Consider the following 24554-nt stretch of genomic DNA (forward strand, 5'->3'; position numbering starts at 1 on the left):
ATTTGGGAATGTTTCAAAACAGTATTGCAAAAGCACAGGAAATGAAGGGAGAAGGGAGAAACGCATAGTACCTGGACAAACTAGAAGGCAAAATAAATGGCTGGGGATTTAAGGGGGTTAGTATTTTACTTTTACTGGTGATAGCTCGGCAAGCAGGTTATGGTGGCCATTGTATTGAATTAGTGTGCCTGATGACCTTTTTTTTTCATAGCATCACTTCTGAAAAGCCTTAAAACGAGTCCTAAGGATTGCCACCGACCAAGTGGCAACTTGGCAACTTAGTAAGTGGAACTTCATAGCCTTTACCAATACAGAAAAGAAAAAAAAAAAGTCTTTTGACAAAATGGGAGGAAGAAGTATCCTCAAGGAGATTCTTATTGATGTCTCCCCTTTTTGTGACTTTTTTTTTTTTTCCTACAGGAGGGTAATCCAGACCCACACTTTTATTTACTGCTTGTTAAACAGTCGTATTAAATATGAAATGTAATGCATTCTTTAACACTAATAGTGCCATATATAATGTAGTAGTAACTGCAACAAATTTCAAAACACACACACATGCACGCCACACACACATACGCACACACTTTTTTTCCTATTTCTATTGTCATTATCGATGGTTATAAAGTTTTTTCAGCTGTATTACACATGTGCACACATTTTACATGCATAAATTCAGGTTTGTGTTGGCATGTACTAGGTTATGTATGGGCAGAATTCAAGCAAGGCTAGCTTCAGAAGAAATACGTTTGAAAGAGGATACAGGAGTGGAATTGTATATCAAACATCTAGGAAGTATCCTTCCTTTGAAGAATGTCAAAAAGACAAAAGACTTATGCATACAGAAACTGAGACATGCAGATCTCTATGTTGAACAAAAGGAATATAATTCAGCCAGTACACGCTACATCACTACAACCGAGGTGTACCAGAAATTTAGTGTCCACATTAAGGCAGATTTCATTCAAATGACATAGACACTCAAGCACACCTACATAAAGAATACACCACACTAGCAAGTTATAGCCTGACTATAAGCAAAACAATCATCAAGTACACGTGGAGGAGTGGACGGGTGAACATGTTTATGCTTACACACATGCATATGTGTCTTCAGAGTACATCTTTCCTGTTTTATGTGAATGGAGAACTATTGACCATGTAGAGATACAATTCTGGAGTTTTAGGAAGTTTGAACGCTTACTGCTTATCTGAAGAATCTGTTAATATTGTGTTTCTGTTAGGTACTAAAAAGCTTAGGTGACAGCAGGTTTACTTTGTTTTATGGCTTTGTATTTGATGAATGTTAGATATTCTTCTGTTAATCTAATTTTGAACCAATGATACAAAAAGTGTCAAATGGAGAAAAAGGATTTACTGAAACTCTGACAAAATTCTGTAGTAAATCAGTCATGCAAGACAGAGAGAACCAGATCGTATTATATTACACATCTAATGCTTACCATACTCAGCCGTTTCAACGTTGAAACATGGTAATTCCATGTTACTGATAAAATGTTCTTGTTTGCTATCCTGTAAATAAAGAACTTAGCAGGGTCCATAGATTTCGTGCAACTGGTTTCAGAGAGAAATATATATCAGATTATATTGGATGTGATCTTTACCAGAAGCTGAAAAAGAGCTCAACTCTATCATCTCCACTGCTCACCTGAGAAGGTCTGGCATACTGCTTACCATAATCAAGCAATTGCTAAGTATGTTGAGACAAGTGCGCGGGAGCAGGAAGTCCAGTCCCACTAAGTTTCTTCTCACACTTTTCTATTCTTCTCAACTGCTGTCTTCCATGTGGACCCAATTTCCTGTGCACAAATTTTTTTTTTTTTTTTTACCTGTTGGTAGCATGTAAATTTGGTATCATACCTACCCTAGTTGTTTTCACTTTATTCCCAGAGGAACAGCTCCATCCCTTACGATCTGGAAGAACCTTACATTCCTCCCCTTCAAGACATGGTTGCATGTGGCACCACCATTTCTGCTCCACTATTGAAGCTACAACAGAAGAAAATAACCACATCTGCAAGTTCTCAAAATTGACATATTAATAAGTCATTATATTGCAACATTTATTTTCCAGGAAAATATTTGAAATATATTAAGTGACAGCTATTCTGTGATTTGCAGCCAGCTCAGAATCTCCATAAGAAATGAAGCTGCAATTTGCACAAGGTGTTATATGCTTCAAAGTCAATTTCTGTACTGTGGTGGTGTTTTTTGCTGTTGTTGTTTTCTAATTTACTGCAATTCAGAAAGTAATTTCGTAGCATTCCTTTCCAACTCTCATTTTTTCTTGCTCAGACAGATTTCAAAGTTTTAAGCCAGCTCTCTTCTTTTGAGTTAGTACATTTTGCCTGATCTACTCTATAGTTTAGCACAGGCTGATTAAATTTATTCCCCAAAGATGACATATTTACTGCTTCTCTGACAGCCAACAACATATCAACAGTAAAGAGATCATGTAAAAGGTGAATCCATCCTGCTCCTCTTTCATAGAAATAGATGCAAAAAATGAGCTGGTATTTTCCCAATTAAAACAGAAAATACAATGCCAGATTTGTTAAGTAAAACATTAATACTGTACTGTGAACAGAAAAATATATATATATATATTGGTCTACAAAGACTTAAAAAAAAAAAAGCAGAACTCTGTTCTGTTTGTTTGTTTACTGCTTTATGATAAAGATAAATATATAAATAAAATGTAAGACTGCAGCATATGAAAATGATATGCTCATGTAGATTTTGTGTAAACACTTTTAATTAAGTGAATTTCATACAACTCTGAGGGCACTCTGTTAGTTAGGTCAAATTTAGCTTCTCAAGAGGTCTCCTTCACTGGCATCTGATAATTTCACTTAGCATTTCCACAGAGTAATAGCAAATAATTTGTTTTCACATCTTCCTCCCGTTCACCTTGGGCATGCCCTTCAAAATGCAGAAGCCTTCTTCCTCTTATTTTAAATAGCTAACTATAATAAACTGTTTTTTTATGGATGTCTCTAAGCTAACAAAACACCCTAGGAACATGCAACCACAGGAAGCAATAAAAATAGTCGCACCATCAACACAAGAAGGAGCTGCCCGGGTGGTACCTGCTACCTGCCCAGGGAAGCAGGAGCACTTCACTGTCTGTGATCTTTCTTCTATCTTGTTCTTATTGCAACATCTGTGGAGTGCCACCACTTCACAGGTCCCGGTTTTAACATGGTGAGCTGTGAAAATAAGATGAGCAATTTGATAACATCGCAAGGTAGGCTCATACTGTTTGTTTTTCTGTTTTGTTGTTGTTGTTTTTTGTTTGTTTGTTTGTTTTAATCAGAAATGCATTAAACTTGGCTCAGTAATGCAACCTGCCAAGCACGAAACTAGAATTACAATGTACTAACACTACAATGTGAAGATGATTTCTTTTCCAAATGTAGTATAACTATCTCAGGCAGAAAATGCTGGCTAAAGAACAATTGGAGAAGGTTGCGTACAGGACTGTTCCAGTGAAGTGGGAAGAAAAGACATTATAAAACTAACCTAGACACTATATTAATTTCTGGACTTCCATAAACACTAGTATATTTTCTATAGCCGCATCCCAATACATAAACAAACAAACAAACAAACAAACAAACTAGGGAATCACATTTTAAGTCTCTGCCTGGCACTGCAAAGGTAATTTGGAAACATGAGGAATCAAAGCTTTTCAAAGCCCTGGGGGCAACAGGACAATCTTCATTATCCAGTATCCACGTGGTGTTCTAACCCATTACTAGAGTCATATTACTGGAGTCCTATGAGAGGACCAGTTTGCTAAGACTGGTAAGAAAACTACCTTTCTGGTTCAGCAGTCAGTTATGAAAGGATCCAGAATTCAGAAAAATAATTTTAACAGAACTTGCAGTGGTCACTGGTAAAGAAAATAAAAAACAGACAAGGTATTTCTGGGGATAGTTCATTTCCATCAGAAGGAATAGAGAAAGAATCTGAAATTTTAACTGGTATTGACCTACAACTTTGTACAGGAAGGAATATGAATTATGCAAAACAATATGTATTTCGGCAGCCCCTCTATTTCATCTGCTGGTTAACTTTTTGGATGCTTTATGCAAAGCCTGTGTACTGAACAGCACATCTACCTTTCACACCCTAATGGCAAAATTGAGAGTTTTTACAAGGTAAAGGCCCTACCAATTGACTTTCAGGAGCCCAACATCTATGACTGGATCTGCTCAGCTGTTATTGCACAGTATCAACTCTCAAAAGAGCTGAGGAAAGAAAGTATGCTTAATGTAGGATATGGCCCCTGAGAATGTGTCTAGAGACAAAAGCCACAGGCAGCAATTAGACTCTGGATCTTCATTAACAAAACATAAACTACTAAACATTTCATTCAGGCAATTATGCATTTTTCAGTAGAACAAAGTCCACTGAACAGCCTGTGATCTTTGTAGTCACTCACTGCATTGTGCTACATCAGGTTAGATTATACTCTCTCATATCATGCCGTATTACAGCTGAAACTATATAACACAGTGAAATTCAATTAACCCATGATCCATCATATTGTGAGATATTGAAATATAACACATAAATCAGAAATCTAGGAGAAAAAAGTTAGAATTTTAATTCAATTGCAAGGGAAGCACTTTGCATATTTTTATAAGATGATATGAACTCTGATATTTTGATACCTTTGATGCTGAGTGAATAAAAGTTTATATTTTTATATACTTTAATTATTTTCCAACCATTTCACAGATTGCTCTGCCAATAAGAAAATCCAAGTAGATAAATTCATTTTTCTTAATACAATTATTATAGGGGTTGGTTTTTGTTTTTTTTTTGTGAATATAACAAAAAATAATCTAGGATATCTTTCATATGCATAATATATGACAGCAAACACATACTGCTTCTGTAAATTCACATTCATTTTTATTTTGATAGGCAATTGCACATTTTCTACACACACATGCTAACAAAAAATTAATGATTTTTGTGTTATGAAAGGTACATTAAAAAAAAAAAAGGACACTGAATCTAAAAAGAAAATGTAGTGAATTTCTTCCCACTTAATTTTTGACTATATTAGTTTTCAGTTCTTTTCTGTATTCTGATGTGTCTCAGTGACCCTGAAATTTTGTCCTCTCAGTGTCTCACTACATAGCTTTACACAGCTCTTCCATGTCTCCAGAAACGGAGAATTCAGAAATGGGAGCATATTAGGGAGCATAGTGGTAAGATAAGGAATAATGTCTTTAAACTAAAAGAGGGTAAATTTAAATAAGATATTAGGAAAAAATTCTTTACTCTGAGGGTGGTGAGGCACTGGAACAGGTTGCCCAGAGAAGCTATGGATGCCCCATCCCTGGAAGTATTCAAGGACAGGCTGGATGGGGCTTTGGGCAACCTGGTCTGGTGGGAGGTGTCCCTGCCCATGGCAGGTGGGGTGGAACTGTATGGTCTTTAAGGTCACTTCAAACTCAAATCTTTCCATGATTCTGTGAAATGCCATAATATACCTGCTAAGCGTATTGGTATTGTGTACACCAATAGCCATCTGGAATGGAAGCCAGTTAAAAGAGTTGTTTTTAAAAGCTTTGAGAGAAAGGTTCATCCTGAAACAAAACTTTTGAAGGAGACTCACTTTGTACTAAACAGGAAATCAGGCATTTAAAGGCTCTTATTGGAAAAAGACTATAATTAGAAGAAATGGTCACTTATATTCATGTACAGTACAGAAAAGCACTTCAAAGGATGAAGAGATGTGAAAATGGGATTGAATAAAAGATAATCATATACTACTGATAGTGTCTTGTCATTAATAAAACTGCTTTGAAATTTTCTAGGTATAAAAACAAAACAACTTACTAAAGCATATACATATATTTCAATCACTGAAAATCTAGGCTAGCCATCCTCTAGTTTCTGTTCATCATCTAGAGTATGCTATGAATATTCCTTGAGAGGAAATGCAGGGATTTCAGCTCCTTATGCTATCAAATAATTAAGTTCCTGTGCAGTAAGTACAGTATCTGTCACATTCATGTGAAATGTAAGCCTCTATGCCGCAGATGAAGGATTTCCCACAACCTAATACAAATTAACCTCATTAAGGCACTGAACCATTCTACAAAAAGGAGATAGTACTTTGGAAGATTCACAGTTTGGTTTTGTTTCTTCTTCTTCAAGCACAGACTTCAAAGTGTGCTGCTTGCTTTTCAGAAAATGTTTATGGAACTGTCATTTCTGGAATCCTTCGGAAATTCATTATTCAGAACCACTGCAAACCCTCAGCCCTGCATCCTCTGCTAATGCAAGTAATCCTGCCTGAAATCAATGTGAAGAAGGACTGAAGAAAGAGACCGAGAAATATCTATGTGTACAGACTGTGAAGTTTTTCCAATGATTATGTATAACATAATATATGTATACATTATGTTACAGAAGATGTAACACTGTAATATGAGCATGCAACTTGGAAAATAGATATGATCATATCTTACCCATTAACAGTATATCCTGTAATTAGCCTGCCACTTTTATAGCGTTTTCTCATGTAGTGAAATTTTGAATAGCTATCTCATTAATCAGTGTGCTATTGCTACAAAAATTTCAGTGCTCACAATTATGATCCTAGAAAATATAAAGCTAAGTAATTATTATTCCTCATTGTACGCAACAGCACACAACATTGAATGTGCTTAAAGAGTATGTTTAAACATACACAGTAAATAACTTTAAATATATATAATTTCTACCTATTCTTGTTCTTTCACAACAGCTTTACATTCCTTCCCTTCAGATGAGTGAAATTTTTAGTCATATTTGCACAGCACATATGGCACTAAATTATAGCTGTGACTCCTTTACTTCCGTGAGAAGTTTGTTCCAGACCAGAAGACAAGTTATTAGTTATTCTTCCAGATTATTATTTTGTAACTCACACCAAAAAAAAAAAAAAAAAAAAAAAGATATATTTATCATAACTGTAGCAGCATAGATAAATCTAGCATTAAATCAAGTAAAGTTTTCTGAATTCCACTCTTCATTATGATCACTATTTCTCAGCCTTGTCACTTGATCATTCATGACCAAATCTGACAACTCTCTGTTAGGCCATTTGAATCTTTTCTTTGCTTAAAGTTGCATAGGTAATGCATATACATATACATGGACCATTAAAAAAAAAGAACATGTTGCCATGGCCTAGATAAATAAAACCACAGACCATATCTATATTCAGGCTCTCCATCATTGTAGTAGCCACTGTACAAATAAATTAATAATAATAATAATAATAATGTCTCATTTATATATTCTCTGCAAAGACAGGCATAATTGGGTAATACAGCTAAGCCAACCTAATGACTAACACTACTGAAAAATAAAAAATACATTACCTCTATTCCTACACTGATCACTTGCTTGCCTGAACAGTGCCATTTAACAATGATAATGTTAAACCAAGGATTTAGGTGGACAGAAAAATAACCCCTCTTTTGTAGGGTTAGTTCTCTACCACTTTAGCTCCTACACCTGAGTGCAGAGACTAGTGAGAAGCAGTTTCAGCCAAAGAGAAGCAGCTGGAGCAGGCAGCCACTGATGCATGATCACCTCCTTCTGTAGAAACCAGTTCTATATCGGCTTACAAGCTCTGCACCCTTACATGAGATAAATGTATCTTCTTATTACATTCCAGGTAATTCCTATGAGATCAGTGAGCCTATGTAAAATGTACAAAGCTTTATTTGCATGCATCTGTGCGTTTTCTAAAGCTCTTCACAAAAACAAGGCTTTAGTTTAAACAAGAGGCAACAGATCACCAATGAGGAGAGAAACAGAAATGACTTTTAGCCATGAGTTTCTGTCGAAATTACATCTAACATTAATCAAACTTTGGCCTTTTTGAGGATTGTTGGCCTATCTTTGGCCTATCTATTGGATAATCAGGAATATGTCCCATATGAAATACTATAGTGAGTCAGTCTTTCAAACTATGCACGTAAGTAGTCTTTATTTATGTGAAACATGTTCACATGAGTAATCACATTAAGGACTATAATACAACTACTGTTTTTTTGTTGTTGTTGATGTTTCTTTGTTTGTTTTTAATAACCATCTACAAGGGAAAACAAACAATATTTCAGCAGATTACCAATGTGCTTCCTCCTTTCCCACCAAGTGATCTGTCATTGTATACCACCAAAATATTTAAACTGAGGGGTGGTGGAGTGTACTGATATAAAAAATAAAATAAAATAAAATAAATAAAATAAAATAAAATAAAATAAAATAAAATAAAATAAAATAAAATAAAATAAAATAAAATAAAATAAAATAAAATAAAATTTGTGGTTATGATGTACTATTTTCCAGTGTAGGCTCTAAATCACTGTCCTACTCTAGAGTGACCAGGAAAAAAGTAGGTTTTCTTGTTCACATAGTCTATTTGCTTTCTTTATTCTGATTGACATAGAAAACAAATGTAGGTTATATTTCTGCTACACTTCAGCAATTTCAGTATGTCACGTCAGTCTCAGTGTGTCATTGTAGATAGGAAGGATTACAAATAAACTTGCAAAATCTCTCTCACACATAAGCACACAGACACAGTATTGTTGCATATTTTTTGGTAGTTTAAGAAGTGTTAGTTGTTGCCACAACTAAGCAAAAAAATACTGCGCAACCACAGATAAGCCAAGATTTACAATGAAAGTTTCTCTATGAAAAGATAGATGATCTTTGAAATGAAACAAACTGTCCAGTTCCTTCATTTCATTAATTTCATTATCCTTCTGTTATACCTAAAATCAGGTAAAGAAGAAATTGAATTTGGTTTAATCATACTCTGTTGGTACTAGGGGTGATATTGTTGCAGTTGTGGTGATCTAAGAACATAAGCAACACAAAGCTTTTTGTCAGAGGTAAGATCTTTTCTTTGATCAGCCATCAGTATATTTGGAAAAAAAAAAAATCAGACAAGCTTTCAGGGACACAAGCTTCAGTTTCATTATGTGAACACAAAACATTTGCTCCATAGGCCAGATGGAGAGCTGGCAGCACAGAAGGCAAAAAAGCAGAGGTGTCTCCCATACCAGTCTTCATCTCATTACCTCTGGCATGCAGCAAGACACTGATTCCCAAAGAAGCACTTGAAGAGCATTGACAGGAACTTTACTAAGGAGATCAGATTCAAAGCCCTTTGAACTCTAGCTTGATCAGTGGTTTTGGGTCAGAATTTCAGAGAGAGAGTTAAAAATTTGTATTTTCAATGGAAGTGACATTTAGATTTGCAACTTATGATACTTATTCCGTCGATTGCTTATTTAGCATCTATTATAGTGATTGAGCAAATGATAATATATATTCTAAATATGTGACTGAAAATATGATAAATTAGGGTTATTAAATCATGTTTTAAACCATCACTAAAGGTGTCACGTTTTTCACTGAAGAGTTCATTTGCTGAAACTACAGTATCCAACCAATGTAACTATTTCTGAAATCTAGTCAAGTTTGGGTACAATTGAATCTAAAAGTAAACATCCTCAGAGAGGGTAAAAAAAAAAAAATGTTTCCACATGACTTTTTATAATCTGTAACTTTATTTTTTTAAATGCTAAGGCTAACTTAAGGTATTTTTACAGCTGTAATTTTTTTTCAAATCAAGGCAAAATGTTTAATTTTACTTGGAAAAAAAAATACCTTTTTTTTTTTTTTTTCACGGTGTTTGGCCAGTGAACTAAAAAAATCAATTACAGACACAGCAGTAATTCCTGTGTCCTCAGTGTTGACAATGAGGCATGAGGCATGCTACGGTTGTAGTGCATCTCAGGAAAGGCATTCATGCTGCGTTATTTTCCAGATGACACATGAGGTAGCACTATAGAATCAGCAGGACAAAATGATAATTTTATGTTACCTTATTGTGCTTTATCATTACATTTCACATGACTAATTAAAATTATTTAGTTATCTATTCCATTGATGCCACGTATATTTAAAACATTCAGGTAATTCAAAACTACTGTAAAGCTGAAAACGAACACCAAATTTTCCTTTGAAAAGACAACATCTGGAGAGAGAAGCTGCTCTTTAAGTCTCTTAATCATCCATTTTCCAAGTAACTAGAACTGAAGATGCTTCACAGCCATGCTACAGGAGAATATATAACTGGGAAAGTGCTGTGGGCAGATCTCAAAGGAATGGACTTTGGCTTCAATAAGCAATGAAACTGTCCCATGATGAGATCGGGCCAGAGTTGAGAGGGTAGAGATAAAGGCATTCAGAAACACCAAAACTTGTTTAAAAACTATTTGTGCACCCGATGGCCAATGATACCTTTAGCCAGCATGACCAAAAGCTAAACACAAAGGCCCCAAGGGACCAGAGGAGCCCAACAAGCCAGTGTCTACCAACAAGGCACCTTCACTCAGTGCTCCCAGAGCCATCCATGGGGAGTGATCAGCTCCTGGGCCTGGTGGGAAAACCACTGAGATGGGTCAACCCAATAAACTGCCTCCCCAGAAATCTTGCAGACTAAAGGGTGTTACTGCCTGCAGGAGTACTGGACCTGTTATTGGATGAAGGGGGAACAGAATCTGAGGATCATAAAATTTTCCATCAGATATTTTGTGGAAACATGTGAGGCTCACTATGGGATGTTTAGCAGAAGGACCAAAGGAAGGGAAATGGAGGGGGGTCAGGGCGGACTGGAGAGGAATGAGCATGAATGAATAAAGGGGTAAGGATAAAAAGACACTGCAAGTTCTGCTACATTCTTATTAAATCTTATTTCTATCCATTTTTTTCTTTGTTTGTTTGTTTGTTTTTGTGTGCATACTCTCTTCTCTGAGTGGATATGCATTAATACTAGGGAAATTCAAGCCAGATTAGTTGGGGGTAAATTAAGAGATCTGATTACAAGGAACCGGAGTGAGATCACAAACATCGTAAATCCAAGTGAAAGCAACTGGTGACATGAGGGCACCTCGGATCAGCTACCAATCAGGCTGACTGTCTTAGACCATCTTATGAGTGACCCATTTTACATGTGTGTGCATATATATGCATGTATGCGTAGCTCTCTCTGCCAGCAGATTCAGTCCTGATAGCTGGGGATGAGGAAAAGGATTGGCCCATCCACTGAGTGATTACTGTGTGTATGGACGTGGGTGCCAGGAAAGGTGGTTTGTTATGTCTGCTCTGATCTGCGTGGCTGGCTGAGTGTGTATGGCACACATGTCTGTCTGTGTTCAACTACTTTCTAAGGAGCATAGATGTTCAGCCTCACCATTGACAAAAACTGGGAATAAGGAGCTGCAGCAGCCTCATATCTACCCAGCTACTGGATTCAGCAGCCTGTAACAGACATGAGCATTAGAAATCTTTTGGAAAGAAAAATTAAGCAAGGAAGACAGAGATGGCATTTGGCAAAATAACATTTAACCTTCAACCTTTCCTTCTAAGAAATGCACACTGACTGTCGAGATAATCCTCTCATACCTGTTAGATCAGCAGATCAATATCTGTAGAGAGGCACATGCCAAATCACTGCAGTGAGCCCAGCCAAAGAGTCACGCTATTCGATCAGAGCAGCCCATTCCATGCCAGAGGCCATGCAACCTCTTTTATGCTTGATTTGGATAATGCTATGATATGAATAACTCCTTCCCGTGCAAATATCTCCTAAGCCCCTACAAGCACACCTTATTGACAGGGCTTTGAGGTCTTATTTATCTGCTTGCACCTTTCCATGCCTTGCACTCTAGCTATAGCTATTAAAAGCCACTTGGTCACCTTGAGCTCTTGCAAAATCCAGAAAAACAGAATGCATGCTATGCACTACTTACATTGCTGGAGAATAAGTTTAGCTTAAAAGTACAGCATTGCTTTTCATTTCTGTTTTGCTGTGATGTCTCTTGGAACTTGGCACGTGTCCTCAGGTGAATTGTTAGAAAACTGAGCTGCCTGTTTGGACAAATTATTTTTGTACTGCCACCTGTTGGCAACACGTACACAAAAGATCCTGCTAACTACTGCCATTCCCAGATTCCTTGGATTCAATATGGTGTTTTCTCTCCTGAGAGAACCACTTTAAAATTACAAGAGCAATTCTTGATAAGTGTTTATCCTGCAAATGCTAGCCCAGCTCTTCTTGCAGGTCTGCCTCTACTGCAGTTAACCCACTTAGTCCACTTGGGTGAAATTGGCTAGCAGAGTTCATATGAAAACACTATGCTGACAGCATCTCTGGTAGCTTTTAAAAACTGAGCTAATGAATGGTTTGCCACAGTCACATTGCCAAGCATACTCTGCTGCATGGTGCCAAAGAAAAGTCTCATCCATCAGCTTGTCTGCCAGCCACTGGTTATCGCCATCTGTGTGGGAAGAATTTTTCCCTTTTGGAAAAAAAAAAAAAAAAAAAAAAAAAAACCTACAATGTAAGGATTACCCCTGAGAAGAGCTCACTAATTCACTAATGACCCAGTGAGATCAAGCCTCAGATATTCCCATGGCACTATCTGCCATGGTCTGAAGGATTGAGTTATCCCCTCTGAGAGAAAAAGACTTACTGGAATAGCACAGCAAGCTGGCATGGTCCCAGCTGGACATACAATCTTTACAAACATAAAACCACAGATGGAGAACTTCATGTAGGATCTCTTGGACCTGGAAAGCTCACAGCCATGTGACTTCATCTTCCTGGCCTTACTCAGGCTAATTATTTAATCAGTCCTTTGGCAGGAGTGAGCCAGTGTTACTCAAATAAGCTTATCTCCACTCTCACAGTAGCCAGGGTCTTTTTATGGCAGTGGTTACAAATGAAAGCTTCAGGGCAAACTTTTCTCCAAATACACAGGAACTCAAAACACAACCAATTTTCAGGTAACCTGAAGGATAATCTCTTTTTCAAATGATCCCTACTCAGCCTACAGGGTTGCCCTTCATAGGTCCCCCTTACAACTTTGAAATCAGGTGATTGCCAGGTTTATGAAACGACAGACAGTTCAGAGTCAAGATCACATGCAGCGATCGTATGGGTTCTTGCAGATCTTTGTGTGTTCACCCAGTCTACGGGCCACGGCACAAAATACTGTTAGGAGTAAGGTAATCGGCCAAGGACTTTTATTGCTTCTCTCTCTCGTGTATTTCAAGTAGCCAGCCATATTTTACTTGGCCAAGGGTCAAGCCCACACAATGCTCTTGATTCTCTATTCTTTATATGAGCTCACCTCTGTGTTTCTATATAAACTTTGCCAGATGTGGAATCTTATCGCACAGGGTGCCCACTGTAAAAGTGGCCCCACTGGTCTGCCTGACGTGGCCACAAGACCAAAACATGAATATGCATGTACTGTTATTAGAAAACGTCTGTCCTTTTAGCAGGAGCAAGCCTTAACCATGGGGCAATGCTCTGCAGTGCCTGATGGTTCTCCTCATCATGGCAGAGCTCCCAGGGTTCCCACTGCACTTTTCAGGATTGTCCACATCTGAGGTGGAAATAAACTGTGTTGTACTTATTGACTACTGTGTGGACTCTTGCCAGCTGCCAACCCCAGACCTTTGGTGCAGCACAACCCACTGGAAGGGGAAGATAAGAAAAGGCATTTGCACATTTGCTGAGACTTCAAGACAAGCTCAGCTCCCCTGCTGGAGCCAGCCCATGAGGCAGCTGAGGCAGCTCACCACTTCCCACCGTAGGTGCCAAGGTAGAACAGCTGTACCTTCACCGTCCCATTTGTTGGGCAGCAGAAGACGCTGATGGCAGCAAAGGCTGTGTATTTCCTTATGGGCCAGAAATGGAAACTGCTCTTTGCAGGCAAAACACTTCCTGCCTTTCCTCCTAGCTGCTGCAGGCTGACACCATCCACAAGACAAGCCTGTGCAGAACTGGCAGAGAAACACCCAGGGAGAGATGCAGTTTATAAATACTACAAGAAGTCAAAAGCCCCAGTATCTCCGAGGTTGTTATCAAACATGTTAAGCAAACGATATATTAAAGTGTGCAGACATTTCGTAAATTAACAGGCCGAGGTTTGAGATTACTAATTATATGATTTCTCGGAGAAAAAAAGACCAATCCAGCTCTCAGGCACTCAAAAGAACATTTGGCACAAGGACTTTTTATTCTCTCTTTCTCTCTCTGTGGGCCTTCTGCCAAATATTTCAACTCAGCAAGAAGCAGTAGCACATGTCTCGGAGCAGTCTTCAGCATCTGACTGAATACCAAAAAAATAAAATAAAATAAAATAAAAATCCTCAGACTCAGGGCTTCAGAAGCCTGTAGTTTACACAGTTTATGGGAAATATGTTTCCCCTGCTTCCTTAGATGACTCTCATTATTAATCTTCTTTTCTTTCCAGCTGACCCAAATGGTCTCAGGGTACATTGTACTCTATGACAAATTAACATGATCTCAGGCATACATCAGAGGAAGAAGGAAAGGTTTTCTCTACCCTCTCATATTTGAATGACCCTCTGGCACATAGCCCTTGCCTGAAGTAACATCTTAAGAAAAGTGCTGTGAATGGTAGTCTTTATAAAATAGGATTAGTGTAACAAGGTGGAGAGGTAAATTCAATAGTTCTTTTGAACAGCCTGCTTCCAGGCTACCCACACTTATTAGAAAATAGCTCAAGCACCTCAGTAGGCTTTAGGTGTCTCTGTGGAAAGAGCAGCAGAAGCTTAGGGAAGGACAAACATGGTTTCATCAAAGAAAAATGTGTCTAAGTCCCTGTGCTCTATTTCCATCTCAACACACATCTAGCTGCTTGCAGGTGATGTTGTTTCCACAGATAAGGCTTTTATTTATTTAGTAAGGTGCAAAGTGTATTTAGGTAATAGATATCTTTGATAAGCTTGATTCATATTTAAGCACCCAAATGTTACCATGAATTCTGTTATCAAAGTCTTTATGTTTTTTTCCACTTTTCTTAAAAAAATAATAAAAATGGTGCTTAACACCCCTTTTATTCACCCCACACTAGGACACTTCGGGGGGGGGGGGGGGGGGCGGGGGGAACAACAGAGGACATGGTATGGACATCACTTTGGTCAGTTTGGGCCAGCTCTCCTGGCTGTGTCCGCTCCCTGTGTCCCCTCCCCTCCCCTGTGCACCCCCAGCCTCCTCACTGGCAGGGGAGGATGGGGAGCTGAAACCTCTTTGACTCTGTGTAAGCCCTGCTCTGCAACAACTGAAATCATCTATGTGTTATCAACATTATTTTCCATCTAAATACAAAACACTGCACCATACCTGCCGCTACGAAGAAAATTAACTCTACCCCAGATGAAACCAGGACAACATCAATTGTTTAACAGGTGATATCTGTACTGAAGGATCATTAAGCTGATTAGACCTAGAATACACATTGCATTAGAAACACTCTAGCGATGACCTGATATAAACCACTCAGTGAAGTCAAGGTGAACTTCCAAAAATTCTCCCAACTTCAAGATTCACATTTTCTTGCAGGATTTTTCCAAACACAATATGCATAATACAGTCACAGAAAGGTGTTTACATACACTTGTGTACCCATTTATCTATTAAAAAAATAAAAAATAAATAAAAATACATTGAAAAAATCTGAAAATATTTTTACATTCATGTGCGTAAAATGAGCACATACATATGTGATGAAATTTAACTAAACTTCACCATAAAAGACATTTGATTTTTTACATTCACATTTCCACACTTTAAAAACTCTCCAAGATTTTTGGTTGGTTTGTTGTCTTTTATAGATAGTTTCAGTTGGTGTGTCAAACTTTTTCTTTTGGGGTGTGTTTTGACTTTGCTTTGCTTTATCTATTTTCATATCTGGATAGAATGGTGTATCTGTATTAATTTAAAGATTTTTTAATTCTATAACATATTTTTAAACTACATCACATACTATTTTGCAGCTCTATAATGCATTTTCACTTAGTCTGTCCATTTAACCTAAATATCAAATATCTGCCTTGAAATATTCTTCCCATGAACTGCAAGCACATATATGCATACTTGCCTTCTGAATGCTACAGGGGTGTTTTTTTTGTTTGTTTGTTTGTTTTCCTTATTCTTTTCTACCCCTGCCTTCTAGGACTTACCACTGTACTTCAGACTCCCCCACATGTATTAAGAGAAACTCTGTAGGATGTCCCAGCACACAGTTCACCATCTGAAAGAAAGATCTTAATTTTAAGTTTCAGCTTGCTTCTGTAGAGCCCCAGGCAAGCTCTTTGAAGCACAGAGTCATGGGAGGAACTTAACTCAGGCCTTTAGAAAAAAAATGCTAACAAGGCACATGTATAGTCCTGTGAAATCCCCCCTTTTAGAGGGATCTCCCCGGCCACAACCTTCCCTCTACATTATTGATTCCATATAAATAGCAAGTCTGTAAGCATGATGAATCAATAAGTATCTAGACAGAGGCTATGCATTGAAACTGGATGGCCAGGGAAGAAGCTGGCATCCTTCAAGACGGAGAAAAAGTAAGCACATTTCAACAAGCAAAATAAAAGGGGAGAAAGTGCCAGGAGAACCATTCAGAGCTGCACAATCCAGAATATTTTTGCTCAAGGATTCCCAGCAGATAGCATTTTCAGTTCTCTCTTCCTGCTGAACAGGTATCTTTTAAGATGCTCCGAGCAGACTCCCTGGCACTTGTTTCTGAAGGAGCCCTGGTTGATAGAAGCTGTTGATAGGAAACATAAATACCACTCTCATTGCTATCCAAAGCCAGAAGCTGCAGAAATATCGCCATTCCCAGAACACCATAAGCATGCTTTGCAACAAGGGTTAGATAATGAAAGCATCTGAAGTAATTCACACCTTCAAGAGAAAACGTAAAAAAATAAAAAAATAAAAAAATAAAGTTAAAAAATTTTCATAATTATTAAGGGGCCTTTTCAGAAGCTTTACAGAAGCTCATCCCTCATCCATTGCATATTGGGATGTGAGAGGCCAGGTCAAGCCAGCTCGTGATCCCTTCTGGTTACTGCCTTTCCATGAAATAAGCCAGGCACTGTGTGTGCCTAGGCTGCTACAGAAATGCAAGCACAGAGCACAGCAGAGCTCACTGAGTATCCTGCAGGCATAAGCTTTCCAGGACCAGAAAAGGCACACCTGCAGCACTATGTAAGAAAATTAGTAGTACATTAATTGCCTCTGTTCAAGGCAAGCTTCCCACACCTCACCAGGTCCAGCTCCCACAGCACCTCCTCTCCATGTTACCCACTGCCAAGATGAATCCTCCTCGCACAAGAGCCAAAGCAGTGCTCATCAGATGCAGAGAATGAGGAACCCTCCAAGCTGTCCATGCCAAAGACACTTCTTTTGTCAAAGAGAGAATCTGAAGAGGGAATCCATAATTCTCACGTCTTTCTCACCACTGTGAGAGGACAAAAAGAGATGGATGGGCCCTCAGAGAGCAATGAAAAGGTTATGAAAAATAAATGTAATGATCAAATTTTAATTAAAATGTTACTAATAAGAGTTTGCAAGGAATCATACTTAATGTATAGGTAACTGAAAATTTGCACAGAATATACAGTGTCTATATTCTAGCTGTACACATTTAAAGGGCTACAAATTCTTTGATCTTTTTGATACTTTAACGTAGGGTTTTTCTCACAGAGGTCAATATTAGAACCTCAAAACTTCACCCTTCAGATTGCTTTGAACTGTTTGAAGTTTAGTTAAATAACTGAAAGATCAGTAGATGGAGATTATGTGTGGAATAGTTTACATGTACACTTTCTAAGTCCCACAGATGAAGCTGAATGCCATGCACAACACACAGTAGTAGAAAGTATTTTTCTTCAAAAAAAAAAAAATGACAGATGAGTGACCATTTATCCACAAGGCCTTACATATTTTCAAGATTAAATGAAATTCTTATGGGTAAATAACCATTACCCACAGTTCCTTAGGAATATCTACACTGACTCATAACATATTATACCATTTTAATTCTAAAATCCAAACCAGAAAAAATAAGTGATCAACTGTCCCAGTCCAAGGCACTGATATGTTGAGAGCCAGGAGTAATCTTCTTTAATGTGTAGAAGACTGTCACAAAACAAGAATTGCCTTCCCCTTCAATTCATCACCTTAAAAAGCTGAACAGCAAGGGATGCACTGTAGGATTTGACAAAACGCTATTCATGAGGTACCTTGTCACACACACAAATCGCATACACAAATCTAGCAGGAGTTTCATCTTCACAGGGCTCGCAACTCAGGGAAGTTTTGAGAATAATCTTAGCACACATCCCCCAGGTGTAGCCATAGTTAGAAGAGCATTTTAAGACAAAATAAAAAGACAGTGAAATTAGAAATAGAAGATGCAGCTGGAGCCAGCTTTTCCTGACTTCAGTAGCACAGCCTTGCTTTAATAGCTAATTCTTTATGTGGAACTACCGCAATGCCTAGGAGTTATATTATGGCTGGACACCTATAATTTCTAAGAAACAAAAAACACAACAATCAGAGCAAACACGGACACTCTGCAAATAGTCTGATATTTCACACACAGCTGCCCTGGTATTTGTGGTTAGTGACTGCTCTTCGTTTGGATTTTTACTTTGGCAAATATGCTCCACTGAATGGATACTAGCTGATAAATTCTGATAATTTGTCTCACCTCTTCAAGGGAATGGCATGTTCATGCACATTTCCTTTCCCCCACCATCTTTTGTGGATCCTATCAATACATGTATTGCATAAAGGTGTTGTCAGCTGAATGAACACAAACCAAATTTCAGTAGTGCATGCAAGGTTCAGAGTTCTGAAAGCAATACACAGCAGCATCTGAAGCCAGCAAACCTAAGAGACTGCTAGAGTTTTCTCCCTCCCTATTTTTATCAAGTATTACATATATGCATACATTTACAGTCATTGGTGTATAAGAATCTCTACGTAGAAGGATACAAAATGTTAACACAGCAACACACCATGGCTTTGTCACGGTTTTGACAAGGTTAATTTTCTTCATAAAAGCTCACACAATTCTGTGTTTTGTATTTTTGGTGAAAACAATGTTGATAACACACCGGTGTTTCAGTTGTTGCAGAGCAGGGCTTACACAGAGACAAGGACGTTTCAGCTTCTTGTGCTGCCCTGCCAGCAAGGGGGCTGGGGGTGCACAGGGAGCTGGGAGGGGACACAACCAGGACAGCTGGCCCAGGCTGACCAAAGGGATGTCCCATACCACATGGCATCAAGTTCAGCAATAACAGCCGGAGGAAAGAAGGAGGAGGGGGAGAATGTTTGAGTTGATGGCATTTGTCATCCCAAGAAACAGTTATGCGTGATGAGTCCTGCTCTCCTGGAAGTGACTGAACACCTGCCCACCGCTGGGAAGTAGAAAACAAATTCCTTGTTTTGCTTTGTTTGCATGCACAGCTTTTGCTTTACCTAGTAAATCATCTTTATCCCAACCCATGAGTTCTCATACTATTACCTTTCCGATTCTCTCCCCCATCCCACCTGGGGAGAGTGAGCAAGCAGCTGTGTGGTATTCAGCTGCCTGTTGGATTAAAAAACAACAGGCATTTTTGTTCACTTTCTGAGTCTTTAGACCATCATTTAGTACATTATTATAACAACAAAGAAAGTGAGATTTCCGTGGTTCTCTACAAAAGCAAAGATACACATCTCCATATCTTGGATATATATAACTTTGGTATTTAATCTAAGTTGGATATGTTCATATAATCAATGCAGAGGTATAGACAGAAGAATCCCCAGGAGGTAATACACAATTTTTAACTGAGCAAGATTGGATCCCTCCCCGAGGGACGTGGTTTTGATCCATTATAAGGCAAAACCCTAACAGAAAAAGATAAATCAGCAGAGACAGGAATTTGCTCTTGAGTCGGTCTTTGGTTAGTAATTTTTTTCAGGAGGTTACCCCCATAAGAATCTGGTATTACCATGACACTGAAACAGACCTAACAGAAGGTCACTGCTCTATGACCACATCCACTTTATCACTGATAATATAGGTGTATAACTAAAAAAAGCTAAAATATATCCACTGATTCAGCCCCCACTGTAAAGTTGACCTCTAAGATCTCAGACATTTGCCAAGACTCAGCAGAGGGGTGACATTCAGGTCCAAGTATAACACCAAAGTCAGAGGAAGAAGCAAAAGGACATTTGAGGAATACACTCTCCTAGCTATTATTTCAGGAGCTTTTAAAATGTTACCAGTTATGGGAGCAGCATATCTAGACAAATTTTCAAAGCTCTCTTTATATGATGAACCTCCTCCTTCAAAAAAAAAAAATAAAATGAAAAGGAATTTTTTAAAAAAAAAAAAAAAGGAATTAAAATCTCAAATTTCCTGGATGTAAAATACATCATTCATTTATTTACTCACTGTAAACTGATTTTAATAAGGGAACACAGACTCAGTTTGAAGCTTTCAAATCCCACTCTACAACTGTAAAATAACATTTCCACATTTTTCTGCAGGTTGTCTGTAAGAAAAAAATCTCATGCGTCTCATCTGCCTCCTCTTTAATTATTCATTTTCGCTATGCATGAACCTACGAGATTTTTCCATATGATAAATAAAGTAAAAAATAAATGCCAAACAAAAACTTCATTTAAAGCTATTGAAACTGTTACCTCCCAGTGATCATTGCTGTGAAAAATTGAGTGATATTTTATAGTTTAACACTCCTCTCCTACAATGAGGCCATTAGGATGAGCCATAATATAACATTTTCTCATATTTTTAATGTTACAGTGTCATCATGCTGTTTAAATGTAAACTGTTGTATTCCTAGCACCAAGGAAAACAGCAAATTAGTTTATAATCACTCCTACAGACCTGTTCAGACAATAGAACAGATTTTGGGAGAGCTTTTCTGACATCAAGGATCTTGCCTTACACTGCTGTTTAGCTCATGAGCAAATTCTTGTAATGGTTTTAAATGTGAGTGTTTCACAATAATTATTATATATATAGGTTAAAAAATCCTCAGTAGACTAAGAAATATTTGCTAATAGAAGCAAGAACTAGACTTGAGGAAGTCACTTGCCTCAACGAATTTATTATTTTTAGAAGTACTTTCAGTATTTACTTTCAATAGTAACCAACAGACTAGCATTGTTTATTTCAAAAAGTTGACAAAAGATTATGATGAAAAAATGTCACTCATGATGAAATAAACCATGAGCTGGAAAAAATAGGAATATGACTTCCATGTGCTATTCAGACTACTCATTGAGTTTTGCTTTGGCTTTTGTATATAAGCTCAAGTTAAAAATGCCTAAAACATGAACATAAAATGTTAATAATCTATTAATATCTAAAAATACTTTAAGATTTATTTTTTTGCTATTTCCAAAAATAGCTGACTGATTCTGAACATTTTGTATAACTAAAGAACAACTGTTCTAGAATATGGCATTGTTAGAGGCAATAATATGCAGTGGTCCTTCTGGTATTAAAAAATAATAATAAAAATAAAAATTAAATGGCTCCATTTTAAAAATCTTTTCTTTTTCTCTAAAGGTTAGGTTTTATTTCATATCTGTGAAGCACGATATCTTAAGTCCTCTATGGTAGCTAAGCTCATTTTTTTCAGTCTTTTTCCTCTACAAAAGATGTTTTTCAGACTAAACCCAGGAAAATGTAATGAAGGTAATGTCATTACAAAAGGAGGGTGGGAAATATATACTGTCCTCAAATTGCTTAGCAGAAAAACACATCTAATGATGTGAAGCAAAAACTAGAAAGTCAAAATTAGGATGAGATGAGACTGCTGAGCACTGTCCATAATGGTCCACTGGCATAATGTTCATCGTCTTAATTTCTCACATTTTAGCTGTTTCCATCTCATCATAGAATTATAGAATGATAGAATGGCTTGGGTTGGAAGCGACCTTAAAGATCACCTAACTCCAATCCTCCTGCCATGGGCAGGGAAACCACCCACTAGATGAGGTTCCCCTGAGCCCCCTCCAGCCTGGCCTTGAACACCTCCAGGAATGGGGCATCCACAACTTCTCTGGGCAACCTGTGCCAGTGCCTCATTACCCTTACAGTGAAGAATTTCCTCCTTTCCTCTATTCTAAATCTATCCTTTTAATTTAAGACCATTCACCCTTCTCTTATCATTATTTACTTAAGCAAAGAATCCTTCCCCATCCTTTTTATAAGACCCCTTTAAGTATTGAAAGGCTGCAATGAGTTCTTGAAGCCTTCTCTTCTCCAGGCTGAACATCCCCAGCTCCCTCAGCTTTTCTTCATAGGAGAGGTGCTCCAGCCCTCTGATCATCTTCATAGCCCTCCTCTGGACTAGCTCTAAAAGGTCTATATTTTTCTTGTTCTGGAGGCCCCAAACCTGGACACAGTACTCTATGTGGGACCTCACAAGGGCAGAGTAGAGGTTGACAGTCACCTCCTTTGACCTGATCGACACTCTCCTGTTGATGCAGCCCACAACGCAGTTGGCCTTCTGGGCTGCAAGCACACACTGCTGGCTCATGTCAAGCCTTTCATCCGCCAGAATCTTCAAGTCCTTCTCTACAGGGCTGCTCTCAATGAGTTCTTCTCCCAGTCTGTATTCCTGTCTGGTATTGCCCTGGCCCAGGTGCAGTGCCTTGCACTTGGAAGCAAGTGCAAGAACCATTACACCTTCTTCTCCAGCATTAGGCAAAGGTTCTGACTGCCCTGCCTTCCTGCAGTCCCCACAGGTCAGTTCCAATGGCTACTTTGAGAGTAAGGGGTAAAGGCTCATCTAAAGGCATCTAAAGTTAAAGGCTCATCTGTGCTCATCTAAACTATGTTATGAACAGGAGTGGCATAGGTAGAATGAAAGGTTAATTATTTTCTCAGCTGTTTCCAGGGCATGTAGGATGCCTTTTGTCCTCTGCAATCTAACCTTTTAGTATATTGTGTACTGTAATAGTGAGGGACAAAATATGCAAAAATTTGTATTATTTACTTATTGTAGGTGAGCTTTTCTGGATTTTCTAGTGTTCTGGAAAAGTAAACCTATTCATGGAAACTGTACTTTCATTTTCCTAAAGTGATTTTGAACCAAAAGGAAAAGGAAAGGAGAGATTAACAAAGCCTTCATATGCACAGTATGCAGCAGTGTAACAAGACAACACAATTTTACTCTTCCTCTTTCCTTATTTAAACTTATATCTTCTCTCAGATACAGTTATATATGCTCTTGGTATCTCTGGCAGATGTTCTGGTGTGAATGATGCAATTAAGAATCCAAAATTCCCATTGCTTCCAGATGCTTATTTTCTCAATATTCAGTCGCTGGAAATATATTTACTTTCCACTCTGTGGTGTCTAGCAGTTAGCACACCTTCTGGGTTCCATTTTACAAAATTTCCACAGTTAATCTGACACATGCCAATGCATTTTAGATGAATGTTTAGCACCAGAATTTTTTTTTTCAACTGATAGTAAATTTACATAACATAACAAAACCAAGCAAAGCTTTGAATAAGGATTTTATTTTCCTTTCAAAATGAAAATCCTTTCATTTTGTTGTTCATAGGTACAATGTTTTCTTTTGTCATTTTTAAATCTCTAAACTTTGGCTTTGCATAACCTTTCAGCTCACTGAAGGATTTAATGCTGTTTCTAGTCTTTTCTATGATTCATTCTTTTCATTAAAACTAAACTATAGTATTACCTGTTTTAACCCTGCTCCCCCCTCTCACTGGACACATATATAGACCTGGATTCAAATACTGGGTTCAGAACTATTCTGGACTTCCAAGTAACTCAGACAGCCTCCTTTGAGCCCTAACTCTCCTCTCACACATGGTACTGGAGCATAGACTCAGCCAAAGCAATTCTTATAACTTGCACCTGAAAATCCAATGGTACAATGCACCTAAGTTGTGTTGGACTTAACAGAATGCTTTTCTCTGGCATATCCTTTCCACAGCTCCTCATTCACCCAGAATAACCTATGCATTCAGCTTTATACTTCAGTCATTCAAGGACACTTGATATTGAAGCCAGAAGTATTTTGCAAAAAGAATTCTAAGTCTATTGCATTTACTTGAGAACAATTTTAGTACAAGAGTTATACAAATCTATGGGGAAAAAAAAGAACAAGACAGACTTGGCAGCTCCTGCCTCAGCCTCCTCATCACTACAGACAGAATTCTTGCTCAGCCTAGCAAAAGAAAGCTGCACAAAGCAGACTGCTCTTTTATAATTTTCCTGCTTTCTGTCATCTAAACCCCAAGCCAGCCTCCATTCTCCAGTCAGTATGCTGTAGCTTTGTTCCCACCTATGTGGAGAAGTAAGTTTTTCTCAGTCGCAGTCACCTCTGTGTCAAAAGGTGACCTTCCAATTGAGCTGTGAAGGTAACATTTTAGTATTATCTCTCTGCAAATTTCTATATTTCTTCCTGTATTTCTGTGTATTTTAGCTCAACAAGGAGATATGAAGCAAATGACAAATCTAGGTTTTACAGCCAACACTTTCTCAACTTATCTTATGCAGATATAAGTGGGCCCATCACAGACCAAATTTCATTGGCTTCTGACCTGTAACACA

At 37.9% G+C, this 24554-nt stretch overlaps 1 protein-coding gene across 7 annotated transcripts in view; it reads right to left on the bottom strand.

Annotated features, from left to right (window-relative positions):
• Positions 1-24554, bottom strand: part of TAFA2 (TAFA chemokine like family member 2) — a 197767-nt gene that overhangs the window by 25815 nt on the left and 147398 nt on the right. For all 7 annotated transcript variants that reach the window (XR_007163809.2, XR_007163805.2, XR_010829405.1 and 4 more), the window contains exons 3-4: positions 3078-3230; positions 1886-2010 (exon numbers count right to left, since the gene is read on the bottom strand). Coding sequence is in view for 1 of the 7 variants with exons in the window: in XM_048065420.2 (XP_047921377.1) it covers positions 1886-2010; positions 3078-3230 (278 nt within the window). In the remaining 6 variants the exon portion in view is untranslated. The remainder of the gene's footprint in view (positions 1-1885; positions 2011-3077; positions 3231-24554) is intronic.

The sequence above is a fragment of the Anser cygnoides genome, chromosome 1 (assembly GCF_040182565.1).
Source record: "Anser cygnoides isolate HZ-2024a breed goose chromosome 1, Taihu_goose_T2T_genome, whole genome shotgun sequence".
NCBI lineage: Eukaryota > Metazoa > Chordata > Aves > Anseriformes > Anatidae > Anser > Anser cygnoides.